Genomic DNA, 24949 nt, shown 5'->3' with positions numbered 1-24949 from the left:
AATGCCAGTTAATGCTTGGGGTGTTTTTCTCCTCGAGAGTGCTAATAATAAATGCAACAGAATAAGAATAATGGGTGCCTAATAAATGCCATGGTAATTTTATTAACACTTCTAGCATATGTTTCCACATACTTTCCAGAAATGTACTATGTATGCCGTGACAGCAGTTTCATTGTATTCAGGCTAAGAGTCATTCATTTGAGACTAGTCTTCAGAGCTAACAGATCTTGGGTTCTGAGATAGTATTCTTTTCCCCCTCCCTCTTTTTCTTATCCCTCTGAACCTGACTAGTAAAAATCTCCTTGTTTAGATTCTTTTGTGTTCAGTTTTATTGAAAAGGAGGGAAAAAGAATCAGTTTTAAAAGGGTCAGGACTACTTGGTGAAGTAACTACCACTAGTAGGAATCATTAGGTAGAATTGCAATCCTTTGCCATTTTGTTATGAGGCTAGTTGGATGTTATTAAGAACGAGCTTAATATACTTGTGATTGTGGTTATGCTGTACTTCTGATAGGTGTAGTAGGTTTTTATTACAGTAACTAGAGTCTTGGATAAGCTTTGAGTATGATTAAAGACTTGTGGAAAACAGATTATTTAACGTGGGAGGTTCTGGACAGGGCCTCAGCAGTCAGGATTGAGTTAGAGCTCATTTATTGCAGAGCAGAATGACAGTTTTAGTCAGTTTTTGCCTTTTCAGTGAAACTAAGAAAATTAACTGAAATGGGATAATTTTTTTTAAAAGCTTATTTTATGTGGGAGGGTAGACAGAATTTTTTTTAGTGAACTTTCTAGCAAAGCGATAGATTAATCTTTCTGCTTATGGGTGGTGACTGTTCTCCTAAGCCAATTGCTGTTTGCAAAGTGGCGTGCTGTTGCACGTAAGACAGGTATCAGCCCTTTTTCAGGCTGTCAGTACAAGTTTTTACTTGAACACCAAGGCTTCTGTGTAAAGATTAGAACCACATGAACTTCACGTCAGCAAATTGCTGGCATTGGAATAATAATGCCTTAGGCAATAAAAATAGTCAGAACTTGGGAGTGAAGGTAAGTTAGGGACTAGTGGTGTTCCAGGGCAGTTGTCACTTTCTGTTTTCCATCTTGTAAATGTCAGAATATAATGCCTTTCACTTATTTTAATGAGCTTGTGTTGGTTTCATAACCTGTGGTGCTTTTTTTTTTTTTCATAGTTCGTCACTGCTGCAGTGAATGAATTTAAGTTCTTGGAATGGAACCCCATTATGGTGAAATATCCAGGCATTTTCTAGGGGTGTTTTGTGTCATGGAAGTCACTCTGCTGCTGTAATGTCTTATTTTTTTTAACTTGCGCTCAGTATTTGTTATTCTGATTTCAGTGTCTGACTTTTCTCTCTTTGCATGTGGTAGGTTTGCAGTGAGTGGCACAGCTTCTTGTTATAAAGTTTCCATAAAGTGTGAGAGCAATGTATTTTTACAGTATGCATCTGTTTCTGGTGGTGTTTCTGATTATGATCAGCTACTACCTTATTATGCAGGTACTTGCTGAAATTGCTTTCTTTACTTGTTAATGTTTTTCTCTTGCTGTTCTTCAAAAGATTATTTTGTCTATAGAACAGGCTTTTGCTGGGTAGGAGGATTAAACAGATACAGGGCATGTGCTTCCCACCTTATGCAAGAATATAAAATAACTAATTTGTGTATGTATGTGTGCTCATACAGTATGTAAAGTAACTCTTCCAGGAATCCTAGTATCAAATTGTGATGCCAACTTTATTAGCGAGCTCTGCAGGAGGTACCCCAGCCAAGCACAAAGGTAGGACACTGTTCCCCTTCAGGGCATTGCCCCTGCCATTTCCTTTGATCTTCTTCTGCATTTAGAAAATGGAAGGGGGAAATGGGCAAATAAATGTCCATTTTTCTGTGTTCTTTGTAGAGAAAATGGTGTACTGCCAGTAGTTTGCAGTACATGATCATCTGAAACTGTTAGTGTGGCAAACTGCAATCTTTTTCTAGATAGGTGGTTTTGTTAAGTAGTACAGTGTCCATTAATAATATATAGGCATGCTTTTTAAGATGCTTGGTATCAAGCCTGCAAGTAACAGTCTGCAGTGATAAACCATGAGACAACGGAGGGTCCTAGAGCTGCGTGATCTTAATGTGAAGGATAGGAGAAACATCGTCTCTTTGCTTCTACATAATTTACGTTGTTTGCAGTTAGGAGCGCTGAATGTCTGCTGTCTCTGCCGCAGCTGCTCTGAAAGCCTTATGTACGTGGATAAGCAAACAATGCAGTTACTTCGATGGAGTAAAGCAAGGTGCACTCGTTATGATGGTCCTACCACTGGTTCGTTCCCTTGCACTCTGCCTTTGAGTGAGGCAAACGCACACTGCTGGTGATACTCTCAGCCTGAGTTGTAAGGCAGCCTGATTTAAAAAACGAAACAAAATTTAAAAACACTTGAAAAATACTATAATATTTGTTTTGAACAGCTGGTCTTTAGATTCCAGAGATGCTGGAGCAGTGATGAGAGAAGAGATCATGCTGAAGTCAAATTGGGGAGGAGCACAAAGCTACATCCTTGCATATGCATAAAAGCGTAACAACTTCGATAACCTGTTGTGACTTGATGTAACTGGGAACAGGCTGTAGGCTTGTACAAAGAACTCATTAATTTTCTAGTACTGCAGAATTCTCAACAGAATAAACTGCATGTGAGGAATATGTGGAAACCAAATTTTGGAAACTGTGGCTATCGAATGCTGTTAAAGCAACCTCAAAAATAAATGTAAAAAATATTATTTTTATCTATCAGGATGATCTTTTCAATTTGCTGATCTTTATGCTTACAGAGGAAAGAAGGAAGACTCTTTTTTCAAGTCATTATATAAAAACCCGAAGACTTCTCTATCTTTTCTAGTATATTGGTAGTTGCTTGTAATAATTCTTTTGACCAGTGATCCTGAGGAGTACATTGATGACTATGTAGCCGCTACATGTAAACACTTAATTATATATTTGGGAAAACAGTGAGTACCATGAATGTGCTGTGGTTGCACATGTGACGAGAGCAAAAAGGTATTTCAGACTCAGTGTCTTAGATGATGATTTTTCGTGTAGTCAGCTTAGAAGAGCAAGCTGCAAAGCCATGTGGTTCATTCATCATCTGCTATAGATACTGTGTGAGGTTTCTTAACATAGCTGGTTATGATTGCTTCATCTTTATTAACTAATTGTGAGAAAGGAAAAGAATCCACCAAATACTTTCCAAACTGTGAAATAATTATAGTACAATTGTGACCTACTTGGCTTCTTAGCACAGCTGAATTGGAGAGGAATTGGACTGTGTGGGTGTTGTTCCAAAGAATCTAAGACCTGTTTTTCAAAGATGCCTTGTTCCTCTATCTCCTTCAATGTGGAGTATCTGGTTTTACACCTATGTTCTCATTTTTAAATGTACCTTGTCCCTACTGAAGGTCACCTTCTTGACTTAGGGTGGGTGGGGTGATGAAACCCCATTATATGGAATTGGGAGAAAAACCAATTATTTCAAGTTTTTTGGTGTGTAAAATGTTTTTCCTTCTGGTAGAAGTGACATTTGGTTGGGAACGCTGACAACACTCACTAAGGGACAAAAAACAGGTGTAGTTCTGAAAATTATTAAGTCTTTAAGATGACATATTGTGTACCTTTGGATGCTCATAGTGCAAGAGTGTCTTCTGTTGCTTCCTATTGCATGGGACTAGTTTTCTAGTCAGAATGTGTCATGCCAGTTTATATCAACTTTTTATGTGACAAAGGGAGGGAGACGCCTGTGAAATAGCGTAGGTAGTTAAAAAAAAAACCAAACAACTTTTGCTGTTGTTAAACTCCTAGCAAAGTGCACTCCTCTCATTGTGTGCTGTCACAGGCAGTGGGTAGATGGTAGAGAGAAAATTGGATGCAATCAGGAAGACTTCTCATTCATGTACTAGTGTAGAGCATTAGAACTGACATTTTGTGAATTAATTCTCTTGGCAAATGCGAGAAGCATTATGGGTTTAGTTTCAGCAAGAGACAACAGGAAAAAAAACTGTTTGCATTAGCATAAAGCTTTCTAGAAATCTGTTTTCTCCATCTAGATAAAAATTTGAGATAGCTATGCACTCTGCGATCTCAGTATATGTTAGCCAAGCAGGACAGGAGAGGCTTAATACTTTTCTGAAAGATAAAGCCTGAGTAGATTCTAGGAGTAGAGCTCAGCAGACATACTGCTCAGTAAAGTTAGAAAATCATTGTAGTGATATTTTACTAAAGTCATGATGGTTTAAGGACAAAGGCAGGAGGAAGTTCAGAAGCTCAGTGGGCTTTGTGGTCATTAAAATTCATACTTTTCCTCTGACCTGTGAGAATATTTTTCAGGCTCTTGGTGGTATTTCCTTTGGTTTTGAGTTCTAGGCATGTGAGAAAAGTAAGTCTTCCATCTGAGTGTGCAGATGGAAGATGCCCTTTGTCAGGTTAAACCAAAATCTGCTGTTGTGCAGATGCATTACAAGGTTAGGTAACTGTCATAATTTCCTGAAGTGTACTAGCTGTCTACTTTGGAGGAGATTTTGTTGTCATTCAAAAGGTATACCTGCATGTTGTCATTGACACCATGAGTGATTAGACATGGAATTAAAAATTCTGGGAAATAAAAAACCTAATTGTTGTATCTCTCTGATCTGCTGTGTGTCTCCCCAGTCCCAGATGTGACACTGAATCACCACATTTGTATGGTCAGTGTTTGGTAAAAATTGAGACAAATCCGATTATTTATGAAGCTGAAAGCTGCTGGTTTCTGGGAAAGGAAAGAAACCATGGAACACATATTAAAAAAAAAATAAATAAACCAAAAAACTTATGTGAAAAATTGATTGAGGCTAATGCAGGTTTTGTAGCCCATCTTTAAGCTGCTACAGCTGTGACTTCTGGTAAACAGTTCTTTATTTATTAGTCTGAGTCCTTTGATTGAAGAAGGTATTTCAGAGTGTATCCATCTGAATCACTGCCAGGATAATGGTTACATTGAGTTGGTTAGCTGGAATTTCCAAATAGCTGAAAAAATCTGTCCTGTGAGCCAATATAGCTGACTTATTCCAAAGGCTCTTGATCATGTTGCTGCTGGTGATGCTAGCAGGTGACTTGTCAAGTTGCTAGTTTGGTCTTAATAGCCAAAGAGTTTGGAGCAGTAGGATGTGACATATGGTAGGAAGCTGCAGCTCCTTGTGCTTTGAAATCCAGGAGATCAGTGATGAACATCTTGCTTCCAACTGGGAAACTCTGCTGTCCACCAGTGGTTTAAAAAGTCACTATTATGCTTTTCTTAAAATGAGCATCAGAGGAAAATAAGAGGAAGCTTCCTAAAAGGTAGTGGCTTGCATTGCTTAAGTGAGTGTCTTAAAAAATGTGTCAAACCATTTGTTTACTTCAGTGATGTTCTGTACCTTGTCCAATTGAGGCTTATAAGAATGATCTCAGAAAAAAACAGTTGATAAACTTACTGTTGGTGTTTACTTCAATTAAACTGTTTAGGGCTTCTGCTGAACCTGTAGAGCAGTCTATCAGGAATTCCCTGGGAAAGCTGATGTATTCTGGAATTATTTTTCAAGATATGAGTGTATTTAAAAGCTTTCCAAAAAACCTTGGATTACTTCCTTCGATAGGAACTTCTCTTCAAAGCAGGAATTGGAAGTTTAGAACTGGTGCTGGAACTCTGGCTAGACAAGCTGCTAACGTTGGCCTTTCATCACATCTGAAAATTGATTAAAGTGAAAAATATTCAAGGTATAGCTAAATGTATTTTTCAGTTAGGTAAGAGTGCATTCTGCACAAGTTCTGAGCCACCTGGACATGAGTTAGCTGTGAGCTGAGCCTGTGTAGCCACCGTTAATGAAAGGGTAAGGCTGCAATGAGTGGTTTGGCTCAGAGGCAAAGTATGTTTGCATTATACCAGTACTGTGTACCAGCTATGTAACTCCTGATTTAGGCAGACGTGTCATCTAAGGTACGAGCTGAGAGTAGGCAGAAAAGATTGCGTAAGATGTGTTTGTGGATTTGCTTCTCTTCAGCTTTTTTTGCTGAGCTGTCGTATTGTGGGTTGCTAAGAAAACTGTGCAAAGTGTTATTTTTTTTTTTCCCCCGTCTGAGTTGGTGGAGTTAGTATATGTAGTCTGGTGGATAAAAACATGGCTTGGTCCCATGTGCTTCTGCACTGAGACTGTAGCCTCTTGGTATCTTTGAATTTTGTGTAGTGTGTCTATTGCTGGGTAGATAGAGACCCTTCATCCATATCCTTATTTCATAAACCTTACTACATTCTCTACTTGCACTGTTTTGTCTGTAGACCTTTCTGGTTTTGTGGGTTTTTTCTTCATCCACATTTATATGCTTTTTTCCTTCATGTGAAGAGCAAGTGAAAATTTCTTCGGTGTATCACTTCAGGCTTATTTCAATGCATATTTAAACATATGCCTAAGTTTGTAGTTTTCATTAATGGCCTAAGCAGTCTAATTCTGCACCATATTTTCACCTCCTCTCTTGCATTGGCATTAGCGAGCACAGGGGCTGCACAGTGAGACAGGGCAGCGATCTCACTTGAAACCAATCCCACTAAAAAACCCCAAAGTGATTTAATTTATGATGTGGCCATATGGCTGCCAGCATAAGCATAAAAGCATTTAAGGACAAGTTGAAGTACTCTGAGCTGGTGTCTTTAGTTTGGGGGTTTGTTGTCTCTGCTTTATTTCTGACAGCACTTGTTGGAGTTGTGTGTGAAGGGTAATGGTGTTTTTGCCTTGGCTTCCCATGCTCTGTGTAGGCTTTCTGTGGCTAGGGAAAACACAGGTTCATCTTTCTTCACACTTCTGTAATCTCTACAAGAAACGATTGTCTGACTCTTACCTTGGACTTGCATGTTAGCACTGCTGAAGTCAGCGGGGCTTCACCCTGGCACCTTGGTCTGCCAGTTTGCAGGCTCAATTTGTTTGCCACAAAAGATGGGCTGTGTTTTGACTTCCACGACAAAGGAAAACGGATGCTTGTCTTTCTTCTGGAACGCAGTGCTGTTAGATTTTTATACCTATAAGGAATCTGACATTTTCCTTTCTTTTTAATGTGGGGCTATATTACTAATTAAGTAATTACTGGTTAAAAATCTGTGGTGTATCATTTAAATATCTTCTGATCTGATTATTTTTAAATACGTTGGTATTTAAGAATACCAATGCATATTACTATTTAAGAAGTTCAGATTATGGTAATGATGTACACTGACTTTGTTTCTTTTCTTTTTCTTTGCTCCCCTTCTCATTATGTGAATGGTGTATTCGTACTTCTCGTCATCACTGCTGATTTTTTTTTTTGCCAATCGTCTAGAAAACCACCTAAGGTAAGTATTTTGTCTCTTTTTTTCATTTGTACCTGCTTGAAAATGTTGAGCAATGCAGAAATATTGGGCGTGTTCCCGTAGTATGTGGTCAATACAGCTTTGATAAAGGAAAATACATTTAAAAATAATCTGTTCCTCATACTTCTAAATTAAAGACTTCATAATTCCAGAAGAATACATTTTAATCCAACTCACATGCAGGCAAGGCACATGACTTGTTAAAGCTGTGACCAGGACAAGCCATGATTTTAATGCATTCATAAAAACATTTGAAAGAGTAAATAAGTATTGTGTGTAAAACATTTCATTGCACATAATTCTGCTTAGATGTTAAAATACTGTATTTTAAAGGTGGCAAAATACACCTAGTGAGAAACAAACTGTTCTTGTTTGTAATTGACGATCTTTAGGAATTAATAATTTGTGTAAAAATGGCCAAAGTACACCAGAATTTGCCTAGAAAAGATTCTCTGTGTTGTTTGTAATGCAGGGGGAGGGAGGGAGAATGAGTGTTATGTATCTGTTGAATAGAGAAGGAGCCTTACTGAGATGACAAATACAGTATCGATACAGGTCTGGTAGCAGTGATAAGGTAAAAGGACTGTGTGAACTACATCTTGTCAGCACGTGCAAAACTCTGTATTGGTATTTTGCTTCAGCAATTTAATGATAAATTTATCCTTTCTGTTGGATAGTATTTTTTACAGCAGAAAGCTATAGTTAGCTCTGAATGAGGTTTTATTTTACATTATTGACTTTGATTTGTAGATCTTCAAGAAACAGTGTATGCACTGATGTGACTTCTGCAGGTGTAGCAGAGCATTCTGTAGGCCTTCTGGGAACAGAAACTGGGATGGATATTGATCTATATATCTTTCTTATATGGATATCTACCTACTTTACAGTTCAGATAGCTATTTTGTATGTACGTGTGCGTGTATATATATATAAAAAAAATCTAAATATCGTTTTGATTATGTTTTTAAGTGTCAGAGGAAAACATCTTCTCAGTAAGTGATATGTATTATTCCCAATAGGCATGGAAGAATGGAACAAACTATTTTAACATGAATTGAAATAATCATATTTGAAAAAACAAACAAATATATAATTTAAGGTCATAGCAGGTGAAAATGAATAACACTGATATTGCAGTTTAAAATGGTATGCTGTACTAATTTATTTTTCTCCTGGACCTGGTTTTTAGTTTTTCAATTTTTTTGAAAGCATTTAGTAAAGTTCTTCTATCAATCCCAGTTAATATATCTAATACAAAAAAGTTTGATCATTGTTAAAAATTTTTTAAAAAGCAAAAAATCCTCCTTCTTTTTGTTGTTGTAATTTCACATTCTTTACAAGAGCCTTCATTTTCTGTACTGCATAATTCATTATAGGCAGATAAAGTTATTCTTGACATTATGTAAAAGCTTAATTATTGCCTTGCATCTTTGACAAAAACATAACAGCTGCACACTTGTGCATATATACCACATTATTGTTAGGTATAGTTAGGTGGCCATTAACATCCTTGAGTTATAATGCCGAACCTTAAGATGTTTGTGAAATGTTTATCATTTTGAGACAGAAGAAGGTTCTTACCATCAGTGGACATAGGCTTTGTGGGTTTGTAAAGATGTGATAGGAGGTTTGGATGTTTCTTGATTTATACAGTTTTTAGGGTACTGCATGTAGTTGATCATCTTCAAATTAGGATTTTTTTTAAAAAGAAATTTCATAAATATTGGAAGTTTCTTTATCGTTTACTTTAATGAGCTGCTTTATCATCAGCTGTGGATGAATTGTGATCCCAGTTCAACTTGGTAGCTCAGAAGCTGTGGTAGGAAAAGTTATATAAGGATACGAGGGTGTTTTGCTATTTCTACAAAAGTTGCGTTTAAGTATATTACTAATCTTGGGCTTTTAGTATAACTTTGTGACAAAGGTGGAACGGTTGTTCTGAGCTGAGATTTGTGAGCTGTGCGCTAAGCTGCCTTCAGATTTTCTGTCTGTACTTGTTTAGGCCTGTGGTAGCTCTTGTGTTTTTCATACAGTGACCAACTTCATTCTTTTTCAGTTCTTTAATGGCTTCCACTTACAGTAAGCTTACCGGTGTAGACTGTTTGCCATTTCCTAATATATCTCCTTTATCACTTACCTCCATCAGCAGTTGTAATAGGGATGTAGGAACAGCTGCGTGGTGAATGAAAATTTCCCTTCCTCTGTTCTCCCTTGCTTTTCTTTCTAGCAACCAGGTAGCCCTGTAAGTCACCCTACATGTCAGACTGACTGCTTCATTGAGATTCATGTGAGCGATGTCTGCACGTGTCCAGCATAACTTTTTTGTGTAAAAACAAAACATGATTAATTGGCCATCTATTGGTCAGATGGAAATGGCTATTAAATATGTTAGCTGTGCATTTACATTATTGTATAGATGCATAGGCAGTATATGTTAGGGGTTATGTTCAGTCTGGATAATGCATTGCTAAATGCTGGAAGCCCCAGACTCTGTCTAGTCTATACTGAGGATTAGGCTTCAAAACAACTGATAATGAATGTGAAATGAGACTCTTTTCTAAACTAATTCTGTCATTTGGCTTAACCTGGCATGCAGTTAATATTGGGTATGGTACTCATTATCTGTAAGTAGTTCACGTAAGTATACCTGCATGCATAAACCCTTAAAATTATTAATTGTTCAAGCCATTGATTAGGGGCTTTAATAAAAACGAGTTCTGCAGAATATTGTTTTGGCTGTTTAACATGTGAATATCCCTTTGGCTGTCTTTTCTGATTCTGTGAGAAGTTACTGCAGTCAGGCACAATGGCCCTTCTAGTTTAAAATCTGCAACCTCTTTTTAAGCCACAGGTACAGGTGAATTTGGGACAAAACTCTAGATTTTTCATGGACGTGGTGGATGCATGCACCTGCGTCACTGTTTTGCTGTGGAAGCCATAACCTCTAGCTGCCTCATTAGCAAAACAGTAACCAACAGCTGTCTTAAACTGCTGTAGCTGTTTGCTGAAGAAATCTGAATCAATATCTTTTCTTTACTTAAACTTTGTAGTTACCAGAAAAAGTATTTTGTTTAACTTTTAATAGTTATTGACACTCTGAGGATTGTTCTCTGTAACCTGGAAATGGCCTATGTAACTCTGTTACCCAGGGAAATGTGCACACTTATGGTGACTCTGGATATAGTAGTACCACAATCTAGCACTTCCTGGCTAATTCTTTTTCATAGCTTTCCATTTTTATGTGTTTGTGCTGTAATGTTTGTGAGTTAAAATTCTTACATACTGAAGCTCATGTACATATTTTTACTATGGACTTCCAATTGTCCAAGATCTGTCCTGGTGAGTTGTGGTCCATTACTTGTAACTCTATTACTTGATGATTTCTAGATGTCTAAAATGTGGTGTCCAAACTTTTTTCCAACTGTCATACCACTCAGACTGAAAATACTGTGCAATGTCAAACACTGGAGTAATAGAGCTGGGAAAAACCCCACCCTGTTGGTCTCTTAGCTCCACTCAAAATTTTTGGTTTAGAAGCTACTACCCTAGTGTGGCAGGTTCTTGGCAGCTTCCTTTTATCTAGCATTCTCTTTTAGATCCTAGGATGAAGTATGAGGTGCAGGATCTTGCAAAAATAAGAAAGTTTTAAGGCTTGTTTGTTAGTTCCCTCTGTAATTTAAAAGCCCAGAATAATTTTGGGTCCAGTTGTGAGAACTGGCCAACACCTGTATGAACTTATGTCTGCTTGTGGTTGAATGCCAACCTGTGCAGATGCTTGAAGTAGGTGTATACCTGTCTTTCATGGTTTTCCCATTTTGCTTACCTTCTGAAAATGTTAAGCTTCCTGGTACAGTGGCTATGGAATTGACATCAGAGCAGTAGGAAAGCAGAAATACTCGTCCATATAGTCACAGAGACTTACTCAAAATGCTTAGAAGAATAACTGAAAATTCAGGAAATCTTAGTGGAGATACAGGTAGCAATTTTAAACTTTGAGTTTTAAACAAAAAATATTTGCCTTTTTTTCTTTTAATCTTAAAATGCCTAAATGGAGTAGATTTTCTAAAATGTAGTTAAAAACTAATTCACGGAGGGTGCTTGAAGTTTAAAAAGTTCTGTTTGTGTGTCACAGATCTCTCAGTTCAAATACGTTTCAATAGTAGTTTTGATGTGGTTGGTTGATATAGTTTTGATATAAGTTGGTAAAGATTTTTGCTATTGAGTGTTCTTGAAAAAGTTAAAAAAGGCATTTTCAGTGCCCAGTAATGCCCAGTTTGAGTATTGGCCATTGAGTCTGAGACTTTAGCATTAACAGAACTTCTGGTAGCTTTGATAGTCATGTTGATGGGGGTTTAATACCTTCTTCAGGGAAATGGATCTTGGGGAGAAAAAAATTAATAAGAAAAAAGTTATTATTCTGCATACTCCTATCCAAAGAAAACGTAATACCCACCACTTTTGTTTTCAAGGAAGAATAATCAGTGGAGGTGGGAGAAGGAAGGGAGCACTTAAAGGGTTTTCTCTTCATCATAGCATAGGTTCGGTATCTTGACCCCAAGTATGCTTGCGTGCTCTTCTTGGGACTGCATGTCCTGCAGTTCCTGCACTGGAGGTCAGGAAAATAGAAACTAGAGAGTCATCTTTGTACAGAAAAGATGATCAAAAGGGTCACTCTTCAGGTAGGACACTGTCCTACAGGCATTTCGCATAAAATGCCTTTGTTATGTACGTGCAGAAGAGCCTCACTGATTGGGACCAAGTTGCTTGCTCTTGTATGCCTTATTTCGTACTCTGTTAGTTGTTGCATTTGGAATCTATTTTCCCAAAGGTCTGAGTTGTCCTGAAAATTGCTTTGGTTGGGTGCTTCCTTAAATTATCGTTGCTGGGAATGTTGAAGGTTGCTGTTTTGTCGTCACCGATCAAAGTAATTTTAAAAGTTTTGCCTGTTTTAATGGAGAAGGGAGTTTTACTGCAGCCGCTCTACACGTTTTGCAGATAGTGCATGTTTCCACTTTTTTTGCCTGACTTTTTTTTTTTTTAAAGTAATCTTGTTACTTCTGTTAGAAGGATTTGGGAATTTTCCAGAACAGATTTTATAAATAGCCTAAGTCCATGTCCTGACTTTTTATGTTTAGTATGAAAACATACTAAAATGCTGTATTTACATTTGTTTTATCTTGAGACAGAATTTTTTCTCTTCCTATTGCATAATCATTTTGGAACTTTTAAAAATCAGTTTGACCAATTTTTACCTTTAAAAAAAATTCCAAATAAAAACTGCTTTTCAACGAGAAACACTTGGCTGCAAGCACATATTTTCATTTTTAAAGTCTCTTTGCAAGATCAGTGTTTAAATTAGGAGTCATTGAATAATCCTGTCATGATTTTCCATGTTAACCAAGGGGAAAATGTGTAGGACAATAGATTAAATTGGCCTACAGTACTGCTGTATTGACATTTAAGTCATTACACATGAGCATGTGTAGCTGGATAACCTTTCTGAACTGGGCTGTGTGATCCACTGCAGAAAATACTTAGTTTCAAGGGGAAAGAATGGGCATTTTGTAGATTTGGATCCTTACAATTGGGTTTTCTTCTGTAACTGGACTGCTTGCCCTTTGGTCTTAGAGAGATTAGGTATTGTTACCAAGTCCTGTGAGGAAAATTTCTGTAGAAGTGGAATGTGAGAAGAGAATGCACTATTTCTTGGGCTGTAAAAGTTAGGAAAAGGGTTAGAGCGTTCTTACTGATGATGGAGAGTTTGTTATGCTTAGATTTGAAGCACAATGAACAAATGCACAAAAGTAATTTAAAATGCCCCCTACTTACATGGAGGTCTGAAGATAAGGTGAAGTAACTGCTGCATTTTGCTTGCAGTTCAATGGCAAAGCTACGCCTTTGGCTCAGTCACAGCAGGGAACGTCCTGACTCATGAAACTGTCTCTTTCTATTTGTGCTGCAGTAAGTGACTCAGACCTCCCTGTTAGATTGTTGTTATGGGGTTGTTTGTTTGTTTGTTTTCTCTTCAGAAGGGAATTTCAGAACTCATTTCACTCTCTTGTGGACTAAGTGTTGTCTCAGTATCGAGTCTTCTCTCAGGCCATTTGATGTGTTTTGTATTAAGTTGGGGGAAAGGGAAGGAGGTGAGGTTACTGTGCTGCCTGGTTTTATCCTTCTGAAATATCTGCAGCAACAGACATTTTGGGAAGAGTTAGGTTACAATACACCTGTAGATTAGATTGCACAGTAATTCTGCAATAGCAGGGAATCCAAGATGTTCTACATCCTCAAAAGCCAAAAGGAAATGATCTATCTTCTTCCTCTCTTTGGGGTTTGTCTCACAGGGAACTTGGCGTTTCTGCTAATAGAGCTTGTGGCTCTTGCTCTACATTGACTTGCATGTTTTTTCTCACTAAGGAGATCAGCTGTTGGAAGACCAGGCAAAGAAAATCTTGTCCCAGGCAAAGAAAATCTTGGCCCAGGCAAAGTTTTAATAAAGGAGGTTGTTTGGGTTTTTTCCCCACCTCTTGGGATCCCAAAAGAAAAAAAAAAAATATAATCTGTATCATTAACTCATCCACAGTCAGTTTACCATGGTAAAATGTGGAAAATACACTGTGGCTTAAGCTGTGTTTGTGGCAATATAAAGCTGTCAAAACAAGAGTGCTAAATGTGCATACCATGGTGTTCTCAGATGTGCAGAAAAAGTAACTTGGATCAGATCATGTGTTAAGTGGTTATACAGGACACTGTTCCAGGTCCACAAGCCCGCTGAGCAAAATATTGAATCTCATTTGATTTCTACCCAGCTGGAACTCTTGACTGAAGTGATATTAAGTCTTTTCATTAGAGCAGGCTCTGATACCTTGTTTGTCTAATAGAGCTACATTTTCTATTTGTAGTTTTTGAGCTTCCTCTACCAAGACCCAGTACTGTACTCCTAGTTTAGGCAGGTAATTTGATACTGTTTATTTGTTCCTTAAGGCTTGTAAGTAGTAATGCTCTTCTTTGAGCATTGGAAGTCCAACCCATGGTAAAACTTTTGTGCATCTTATATCGATGTCTGCTAAACAGTCATCTTGCCAAGTTCTGTATATTGAGTCCTTTCAGTGCTGTTTCATTACTGTTTGTCAGCATTAGTGCCTGGAGAAGAGTGGAGCTAATGATTAGGCTTTGGCTGTGTTTTGAAGTCTGTATTAAGGGATATAGTAAGCAGTATTTTGTATTGTGTATAATACAGATAGAAAAGAAGTATTGCAGTTCTGCAACTCTCAAGGTTTCCCAAAAGTATTCCTGCTGATGAAGCCTTTTTACAGTTCTGATTTAGGATCTGTAGAAACAGTACAGCCTAACTGCAATTAAACAGTCATGGATTTGTACTGCTTTAAGAGAAATGTCTTGTAGCCAGGGTTCCTAATTTGTCTTTTTATGTGCTTCTACAGGTGTTTGCCTTTGATCACTGCTTCTGGTCCATGGATGAATCAAACACCACAAAATATGCAGGTAAACTATTTTCCATACATTTGACAGTGTAAATAATTTGAGAACATATGAGAGCTTGGGCTTTTGTTTTGTGGAGGTTTTTTTGTGTTTTGTACTGTGATGCTCAAGTGACTTCTTCACAGAAGCAGACTTCTCATTTTTACAGGGATTGAGTCATCTGAGTGCTAGTGCCTCAGTTTAGAAGGAATGCAATCTTTAAGGTGCCCAGTACACTGTTCAGGAGGGATGCTTTTGTATCTAAGCTATAGTGTTCTTTTTTTATCCCCTGGAAGAGCCTTTTGTGAGGATTGTTTCTGTAGTTTAAAACAAAATTTCAGTTCTGCATCAGAAATTACTTCTGATAAATGCTAGTGATGAACATGTGTGTTTTCAATGCTCTGCATTCCTGTGCACAAGAGAGGAATAAAGTGTGTTCTCCTCAGATGGTGTGGTTATTTCAGGCCTTTCAAGTCGTTTGTAGTCTGATCGTTCAAATCCCTCTTGTTTTTGAGTGATCAGCTTTATGACTTCTTCCTCCAAAAAACTGGATAATTCAGGCAAGATTGTAATCCCAGTAGTTAGTTTTCTCACAACTGGATTTGTGTATTAGCATTTTCATACTTTATAAGAGGACTTGTTTTGATAGAGACAGCTCTGAACACTGGGATTTCAAGGCTGTGGTCCATGGGAAGGAGGAAAAAAAAATAGTATTCAGTTTAAATATTCATATTATGAAGTTTTGTGGCCCATAAGAAATCTTGAAGGTTGATAGGGTTAATTAGCTCAAAGTTTGAGATCAGTGGCCTAATAAATGAACTGTTATATACTTGTGTTAAAATATATCTCTGACTGCTGTAGCCTCTGGTATCAAATCCCAAATCTTAGAGGTTGCACTTGATCATAGATTCCGCTGTATTTCTTACTTGACTGAGCAAAGATAGGTTTCTTCAGGAAAAAAGTTCTGTGTTGGTTTGTCTTTCAGTAACTGTGTGCAGTGCAGTGCACCTGTTCAGTGCAGTGCACCTGTTCAGTGCAGTATTCATAGTTGAGGCTGGTAGAGCCATTTGGAGCACGCAGCACCTCCTTTTGTGCCTGCACGCCTCCGTTTCCTTTTAAAGGAAGGAGGTGATAGTACACACCCAGATCTTGGCCCCACGTGCCTCAACTGTGCAGGTGGGAGCTGCACCGTGGTGCTAACCCACTTGTAGAGAAGAGAGAAACCAGAGAAACACCCCTGACCAGTTAAACTTGTTTCTGTCTCAGTTTAACCCATCTCCAGGTGAATTCAGTGGGGTTCTAGGTCTATTTATTTTTAATTTGAGTCAAAGAGGCTAGATTTCTCTAGCCTTTTTCAGAAGTTGTCATTGAATTCTTCTTATCTGAGAACTGAAGTTTTATTATCTGTATGCAGATGAACCTCTTGGCGGACTGGACTCTAGAAAGCTGCTGCCTGCATCTCTTGTGCTTTCTTACTGGCTGGAAAGCTACAAGATTCCCCCCCCCACCCCCCATTCCAGATAATACTCTTGCCTGGAAAAAAAACTCCAAAACTGTTTTCCTTGGTTTTTTTCAGAAATATGATAAGAATGTGAGCGTCAAAACTTGCATATAAAAAACAATGCCTTCATTGATTTTTTTTTTTTTTTTTTGGTATGGTCTTGAAGTTAACTTGTGACTTCCAGCCCTCATGTTCTAGAACACACTGAATTTGGCAGAATATCAAAATAAAAGTAAAAAAACACAAACAAACAAACAAAAACCCCCCCACCAACTTGTTTCAGGCCTAAGTTACTGGGTAGTTGGCTTGTTCACTTCCTTGTGCATGAACTGATACTATCCTGTACTACAGTAGCATTTCTTGTTTTAGAGCCGACAAACCAAATGCTGAAATGGCAAGATTTCAGTTTTTGTATATTTGTAGTATTAAGGTGCCCTAAGTCTTTTTTACAGCTTGGCCTTAAATTACTGTACTAAACAAAAAAATACAGTAACTGGTTTTGGTTGGGGTTTTAAATAATTCCTTTGCATAATGGAACAAACTCCCGTTGTTCTAGGCACCTTGCAAATACACATGGTGTCTATGTCCAGAGATCATACTGGAGACTGTTACAGAATTAACAAGCTTAAGACTCCAAACAAGCCACCTGACAGGCTGAGTTTTTGAGTTAAACTGTAATTTCTTGGTTAGATGCTGGACTGTAGAAAGGGTGCTGATCTGGAAGCTAGACAGGTGCATTAAATACTCCCTGTGCAAAGTAACTTTATGTGGATGCGTAAGTTTAATGTCATTGGCAAGAGCAGTGATGAGTTGCACGGTTAAAAGGAAACACGTGTAAAACTTGAAAACTAAGTCCAGAGTGCTTGTAAATGTAAGTGATATATGAGCTTCAAGCTTAAGTAAAATTCTTGAAATAAAAAGGTATGTGAGACAAATTTAATTACTTTAAAAACCCTTTTATCTGCATCACAGAAATACAGTGGAAGATGTGACAGTGGAAGGTTTAACAAGAGATTGTCAAGTACTAGGCTACCCTGTCAGTCATAGCTCTGTGTGCAAAACCCAAACATGCTCATCTTGCATTATATTGAATAGATCTACTGTTGTGTATATCATACTATATTAAAGATTTTGTCAATTGACACACAGGACATAGGAAAACCCACAGAATGGTGTGCACCACAGACAACATATGTCTGAATTCTATGTTTACTTAAATGGATAACTCTTCCATGTTACTATTTTTTTTTAATGTCAACAAAACCAAAGTTTGTGCTCTCGTGGAAATGCACCTTTGTTACAGGATCCTTCAAGCTATCACATGTGATTATGAGCGGGTTTTACTTTTTACTTTGCTGATTGATCTACAGTACTACTGGCACTTATTAATACTATTTGCACAAGAGCAAGAGTCTTGTTTGGTTAAACTTAATTGCATGGGTAACAATTCTTAGGCTGTGTGGAGCAAAGCTGATCCTGAAATGGGATTAGCCATCTTTTTCTCACAGAATGAGTTTAGTGTATCTTACTCCTTTTTTGGCTGAAGCTGAGGCTTATTTTGTATGTACTAATTTTCTTTCTCAACTCATATTCAGGTTGTACAAGGAATCTTATTCCTGTTTGAAAGTTACCATCTCTTTCCAGCATTTGAAAACACGGGGATTGTTGCTGTGAAGACTTAATGCTGTGTATTTAGGTTCTAACTTATATTTCAATAACTCCGTATGCACAAAGCACTAAACTATCCTGGTTTGTTTTTTTTTTTTTTAAATGATCATGGTACAGAAGTAGGCTGTTGGTAGCAAATTGCTTTTTTTAGCAATTTTTTTTCCACTGAAGTGGAAATTGGGTTCTAAATTCTAAAATGATCCAGTAATATCACTAACATAAATAGTAAAGATTACCTTCACACGAGGAAAAACCTCTAGAGAGGGCATCTTTGCAGCTGTCCTTGCAGGACTGTCTCTCTCATTAAGACAGCAGGGAGTCTGGAGCACAGGGGAGGAATAAGCTCTTTTGCAAGACCTTTGTGGAAACGGTGCTTTGGTTTCAGATACTGCAGGAGATGGTGGCTCTTTAACAACTTGATATCCCAGCTTAGAGATTGCAGGGTGCGGAGCCCCCTCTGAATTGCTCTTAAGTCTGAAAATGAAGTGCTTAAGTGTGTTTTTGTTTTAATCCAACCAATTAGCAGGTAGAGGATTACTCTGAATTCTGAGGCTGTGTGTTACCAAACAATTTGTGGCTATGTTGTTCCAAACAAGGAAGGGTTGCGAACCTCTGGGTTTGTGCCGATTATCCCATGCTAGCTCCTCGGCCTTTTTTTGTGATAATTTAATTCTGAAAGATGTAGTTGGGTATTTGGCAAATATATAAGCCTCTTATCTGAAAAGAAAAAAAAAAAAAACCAAAAATGGGTCAGTGAAATAGATTTTTGAGGAGGGAGGGGAATTTGGTTATAGGACAGAATGAGTTTGCCTTGATCTGGAAAAGGGATGAGGTTTGCCTGGTAGGCTATAGGAGAAGTGTTTTGAGAGTATGCAAAATAGCTTCTTATTACCATTTGTTTCTGACTGTCAAGAGTCAGTTCATAGATAAGGACACACCTGCTTGCCTTGCAAAGCTCTTAGACACAAATAACAGCTCAGCATTTTGGTGAAGGGGAGGACACTAAGAAATTCTCAGAGACAAGAACAAAGAATTCTTTTTACAAGCCTAGACAACAGTAAGAGCCTACTGAAGTCTGCAGTGAAGTGGATTTTTAAAAGGAAGGAAAGAAACCCTTCAGTTTGGGAAGGATTCAAGAGATGGTATAACTAACTACAGTAGCACTTAGGCAGGTCCGTTCCAAGGACCCCATGCTGTATTGACTTGACCGTGGATTTTTCTTAAACTCCCTAAGCTGCATCACGTTTGGCCTGCAATTTCAGATCTGTGTTTCTGCAGGCTGCGTTGTCCTGAGAGGCTAAACACCTGACTCTGGACTAAGCTGTAATTTTATATGAAATATATATATGCTGACTACTGCTCTTCCAGCGGCTGTTTTAAAAGGAAACAAACCAGGCAAGTGGCTTAAAGAACTGTAGAATTCTACCTTCGTGAAAGATTGTAAGTTGTGGATTTTGAGCAGACAGGAGTGTCTATTTGTAGTTCAGGCCTGCCCATTTAAGCTGTTATGTGGGAGAAGCCTACTCCTGTCTTACTGTTCCCTTGACACTTTTTTCTTTTTAGAGGAGACTCTACATAGTGTGTAGGACTTAATTTTGTGTCACACAGCTGACACCTGACCTGTACATTTTTGGGGAAGCTTAGTTATTCAGTATGATTTTAGTACTGTACGGGTCAGGCACTTAAAATGTAGATGCTGCAGCATCTAATTTGAAGCACTTAGACCCTTTGGTGGATTAAAGCTTTGAACATTAAAGACTCCAGTGCTTTGTCAATACTGTAGTGTTAGGCTGCAGTAGTTAGATGATGCTAGCTCTTGTGCTTTTAGGTTATTGTTAAGGTGAACCATAGGCATCTTTTTTCCAATTTTATTCTTTTGAAACTGTTATCTAGTAGAGCTTTTAATAATTCTAGTCTCTGCAGATTTAAGTTTTATTTTAACTATTAGATCATGGAACCAACTGCAATTTGTCGCTGTCAAGATTGCTTATTAAAATGTTCTGGGTTAGAGATTAAGCCATAAGAGACTTGACTTTTCAGTGTTGTACATAACAAGTTGTTATTTGGTTCTAGCTATTTTTGCCGTGTAAGAGAGGGGGTTTCAGGAACAGCAGTGATGTGTCAAAACGTTGCAGTCATGACCTGGCTAAATTCATCTGTGCTAATATGAGACAATTATCCCTATTTCAGATTGACAAGTTGTTGTGAACTAGAAATACTAGACATCCAAAAACTAGACACTGAAACTAATTTTTGTTACAGTACATCTTGAATATGTTTGTTACTAAATGAGCAGATCTTAGGAAAGACTACTAACTGCCTTTTTAAAAGGGAGTTTTGTTGGAAAAGGTGTGGCTCTTTTTCCTCCCCTTCCTTTTCTTCCCTCTCTTCGCTTCTGTCTGCGGTCACCAGTCTAGTAAGCTTGAGAATGTTTAAACTTTATTTGTATATAGCTTCGTTTTGGAGATTGTGAGAAGGGGTCCTAGGGTTCCTCTGCAACGCATAGGTTTCCCTGGGAACACTGTCAAATCTGATCTCCCGATTGGGGCTTCAGAAGCTATGAGGGGATGACTTGGAGGAAGAGAAGGGGAAAGAGCATAGAGATACAACAGAGAATACTTAAATATCTAATTCTGAAAATGATGTGTGTTGTATTCTTGCATGTCAGGGTATGTATTTATCTTTCTATTTTCAGGGACTTTTTATTATCTTACATATTTTCCAAATTTAAATGTTGTAATAATCCATGCTGGCTCAGAGATTCCAGCTCAGATTTTCACACGCAGCTCTGTGGGTACGTAATGTGAAGGTTTTATTTTAGAATTGTTAATAATTTAGTAGCCACTATTAACATGTGCAGTGCTATACTTTGCTATCTTTACTTTGTATTATATTTTTGCCATTGAAATACCCAGCCATTTCAGTAGGTAGAGAACATGTGAAAAAACTTTTTAGCTTCGAAGTGCCATACTAAACGCCCTTGATGCATGGTAATAGCACAAGCATGGCATTTGAAAGTTCCAGGAATATACGTAGGTTAAAAATGTAAATCCAAGAGGAGGATGGGTTTCCTTTAGCTTTCAGGTAAGTCACAGATACCATTTTGAATGCTGGAATCTTCAATATCTTTAGTATGGTTATTGCTAAAAAAGTAATATTTATTATCTCAGTTTATGTGTTTATGGAAGAATGTCAGAGCGTGTCAGAGTGCTGAACGTGTGAAAATATTCAGTCCTTCTGGAAGTGGCCTTCTGAGGGATTGAGAGTTATTAATTTGATCTTTCTTAGATGTTTCTGCTGTTGGCATCAGGCTTGCAGTTGCACTTGTCAAAATGCACAAATAATGTCTTGCAGCTATGAAGACAGTTACCACTGTCCAATGAAAGTGGAAAAGGTTTCCATAACGTCTTGACGTTTACTTTCCAGTATGTCTTCAGAACTGAGTGGGCATCCACCAGTGTTTCTCAGGCTTTGATTAGCAGAGCATCCCTAACACTGGGTTAACAGGGTTTCCCACCTTGCAGCATTAGGGACACTGCCCCATGCGCTGTAACTAGAGTTCTAGAGCATCCAGCAACATTGTCTGATAATCTTTCTCACTGCATGATTCCAGGTTAACAGTCTTGCTCCTTAAAGTAAAGGACACAAGATTATTTAAACTGTGGTGTGCAAGAAAAATTCACCAGACTTTGCTCCCTTTTGCTTGAAGGGATGAGCAGACAGAAGAACTTGGCCTCTGAGAATTAGCAGCTGATACAGTCATCCTGGGCTCCCTGACAGCCTTGGGTATGCTTTCCCCAGATTGACTGGCTGCATGTCAGTCAGTCACCTGAGGCTTGCCCATGTTCTGAGTTGTTGTGGTTTAGCCCCAGTCGGCAACTAAGCACCATGCAGCTGCTCGCTCACCTTCCCCACCACGGTGGGATGGGGGAGAGAATTGGAAGAGCAAAAATAAGAAAACTCGTGGGTTGAGATAAGAACAGTTTAATAATTGGGAAAAAAAATTGTAATGGAAAGGAAAACAACAAGAGAGCGAGAGGGGAACAAAACCCAGGAAAAAACAAGTGATAACAACTGCTCACCACCCACCGACCGATGCCCAGCCAGTCCCCGAGCAGTGATTGCTGCCCCCTGGCCGACTCCCCCAAGTTTATATACTGAGCATGACATCATATGGTATGGAATAGCCCTTTGGCCAGTTTGGATCAACTATCCTGGCTGTGCCCCCTCCCAGCTTCTTGTACACCTGGCAGAGAATGGGAAGCTGAAAAGTCCTTGACCAATGTAAACACCAGTTAGCAACAACCAAAACATCAGTGTGTTATCAATATTATTCTCATACTAAATCCAAAACACAGCACTATACCAGCTACTAGGAAGAAAATTAACTCTATCCCAGCTGAAACCAGGACATGAGCAGAAGATGGGAGAGGGAGAGGGGGGACGGGTGTTTCAGTGTCTGGCCTTTAGTTGCCTCTATAAGAAGATATATGGTCTTAGCCAGCTAGAAGGTTGGGAATCCCTGTCTTAAAGACAGTAAAGGTTGGTGTAGGGAAATCTTTGTTAACTAAATAATTTTTTTTTTTTTCTGTAAGTTAAGTTAGAATCGAGTTAAAATCCCTGCTTTCCTCTTTAAACACTAGGTATCTGTGGAAGAAAAGTCGTGTAAATAAGCCAAAGTATTAATTGCAGGTGGTATAAGTTTATTTAGCAAAACAAAAATACAGTAGTGTAGGCAATGGAACTGCATTATTTCTTTTGACCGTAAGTGCATGTAGACGTAATTCTGTATAATACAGATTTTGTAATCAGTTTGCAAACCCACTAATAAAATTCCTGGGGGAAGCAGTAACGTTGCTTAATGAAAAATATCAAAATCTCATGGTTGATATGCTGCTACCCTCAACAGTGCACTACATTAGCAAATGAATAAAATACCCATAATTGAAGTTTAATATCTTATGTTCCTTTCTGTGAGTGCACTTAAAAACAAATTTTATTTTCTCCCATGATAATTTGACTGGTTACTATAAACATCACTCAATGACCCATTTGTCTATGCTTGTATTGCTGAGCTCTTAAAAACTGTAATAAAATCACCATTTTAGAATTATGTATCAGTGTCCAATTGACTTTCAGTTTGTGTTGACTGTTTGAAAGTGAAATTTCTTCTGAAAAAAAATCCAGCTTTGCCTGTGGGATTCGAACTGGGTTCCTTTCCTGGTATTTAGCAGTAAGAGATTCTGTAGGTCATCTTTTGGTTATCATGACTGTGCACTGTTTTATAATATTTTGGGAGAGGTAAAACATAATGTTTTTTCTTGGGAAACATGGAGGAGGTTACTGTTTTATTGCTGGTCAGAAGTGGGTAATAAAATTTTTTTCCTATTCTGACAAATGGTTTTATTCTCCACTCACAATCATTGTGGAATATATATGCCTTTTTCTCTTAATAATTATACTCAGCTTCAATCTTTGCTTGATTTTTGCATCCTTGCTCAGCAAGATAGTAAGTCACTCCTTGCCTCTTTGATACTTGGTAATTTCAAAATGGGCCCTCAGGAGCTGGTTGGAAAGCAAGTTTTTGTGTATTGTACGTTCTTATTAAAATCATCCGCTGATATATTTTCTTCATTCTACAGTAGTTTAACATTCTCTGTAGCTATTTCCATGTTGTTGAACAGTGCTCTCTCAACATAGGTTTTATAAAAAGACCAAACAATCATAAGTCAAATGAGAATTGAATGAACTAAGGAGATGGAGTTATTCCAGAGCACAGCAGATTCTCCTCTGGTTTTAATTCCTGTATTCAGTGTTTCTGAACTGTGTTAATTCAAGGAGCAGTACCACTTTGGAATTTTAGAAATTCAACTGGAAAGATACACAAAGACCATTTGATAGGGCATTGCTGCACTAGTTTTTCCTTTACAGCAGAAGAGAAATTAGGCTAAAGTTAGAGGAAAATAAAAGTAATGTAGTACATTTTAGTCCTATTTACATGCCTGTAAATCATTCCACAGGTTGTTTTGCAGGAATTTTCTGGGCTACCAATTACTCAAGGATCATAGAGTGTAAATATTCTCATGCAGTGTATAAATGTACAGCTAGGTTTTTTTATGCCAGTATGTTCCATTTTGAGAACTATGGAAGTCACTATTGCGTCCACTGTACAAAATAATTTCTTGTAACTGACAGCTGCTGAAACTAACTTGCCTAAATGAGAGATGCAGCATCACAGCTGTTCAGAAAGTCACCAGGCCGTGAATGTAAGTTTAAAACCAAACACCAGAAGGTGTGTAAATACTGTCCTTAGCTCAGCTCTGCTTGGTTTGTGTATACACACAGCTGGCGTAATTCTCTGATCAGAATGCAAAGCAGACAACCCATTGACCCTCTTTGTGGTGTGCAAATTCTGGGCTTTCCTGTTATAAAAACCCAACCACTATGTCCATTTTCATCTTCTACATCTAAAAGATTGAAGCGCATCTAAAATCTGCCTGGTACAGGGAGACAATTTTCAGACTATGAAATTCTGCAGCTGATGTTTCAAACTATGCATTTGCCAGAGTATATCCCAAACGGCTCTGTTGAAGTCTCGCAGCCTGCTAATATGCATTTCCTGCCTGAATGTCATCGGAATGCTTTTATCTTGGTTCCAGCTTCACCTTGCCACGGGGTGAATCATAATAGCTTATGGTGAAACTTGAGGCCAGTTCCCAGGAGAACAACTACTACTATTTCTGGCATGATATTTGTTGTACCTCTGATATCCTAGTTCATTAATAGCTTTCATTGCAATTCTGTTACAGAACTCTTTTGGGTATAGTTTGTGATTAAAGAATCTATATTAATTACAAAATTTACACTTAAATAATACACAATTTAGATATCTATATTTCTA

The 24949-nt window shown here is 38.0% G+C and overlaps 1 protein-coding gene across 6 annotated transcripts in view; it reads left to right on the top strand.

The window, feature by feature from the left end:
* The window catches only part of KIF13A (kinesin family member 13A), a 120477-nt gene that overhangs the window by 39827 nt on the left and 55701 nt on the right, over positions 1 to 24949 (top strand). For all 6 annotated transcript variants that reach the window (XM_072853338.1, XM_072853337.1, XM_072853343.1 and 3 more), the window contains exons 3-4: positions 7370 to 7382; positions 14843 to 14903. In XM_072853338.1, the coding sequence (XP_072709439.1) occupies positions 7370 to 7382; positions 14843 to 14903 (74 nt within the window). The remainder of the gene's footprint in view (positions 1 to 7369; positions 7383 to 14842; positions 14904 to 24949) is intronic.

This window comes from Ciconia boyciana, chromosome 2 (assembly GCF_034638445.1).
Source record: "Ciconia boyciana chromosome 2, ASM3463844v1, whole genome shotgun sequence".
Lineage (NCBI taxonomy): Eukaryota > Metazoa > Chordata > Aves > Ciconiiformes > Ciconiidae > Ciconia > Ciconia boyciana.
Note: the sequence above shows the minus strand (reverse complement) of the source record. Positions and strands in the feature narration are given on the sequence as shown.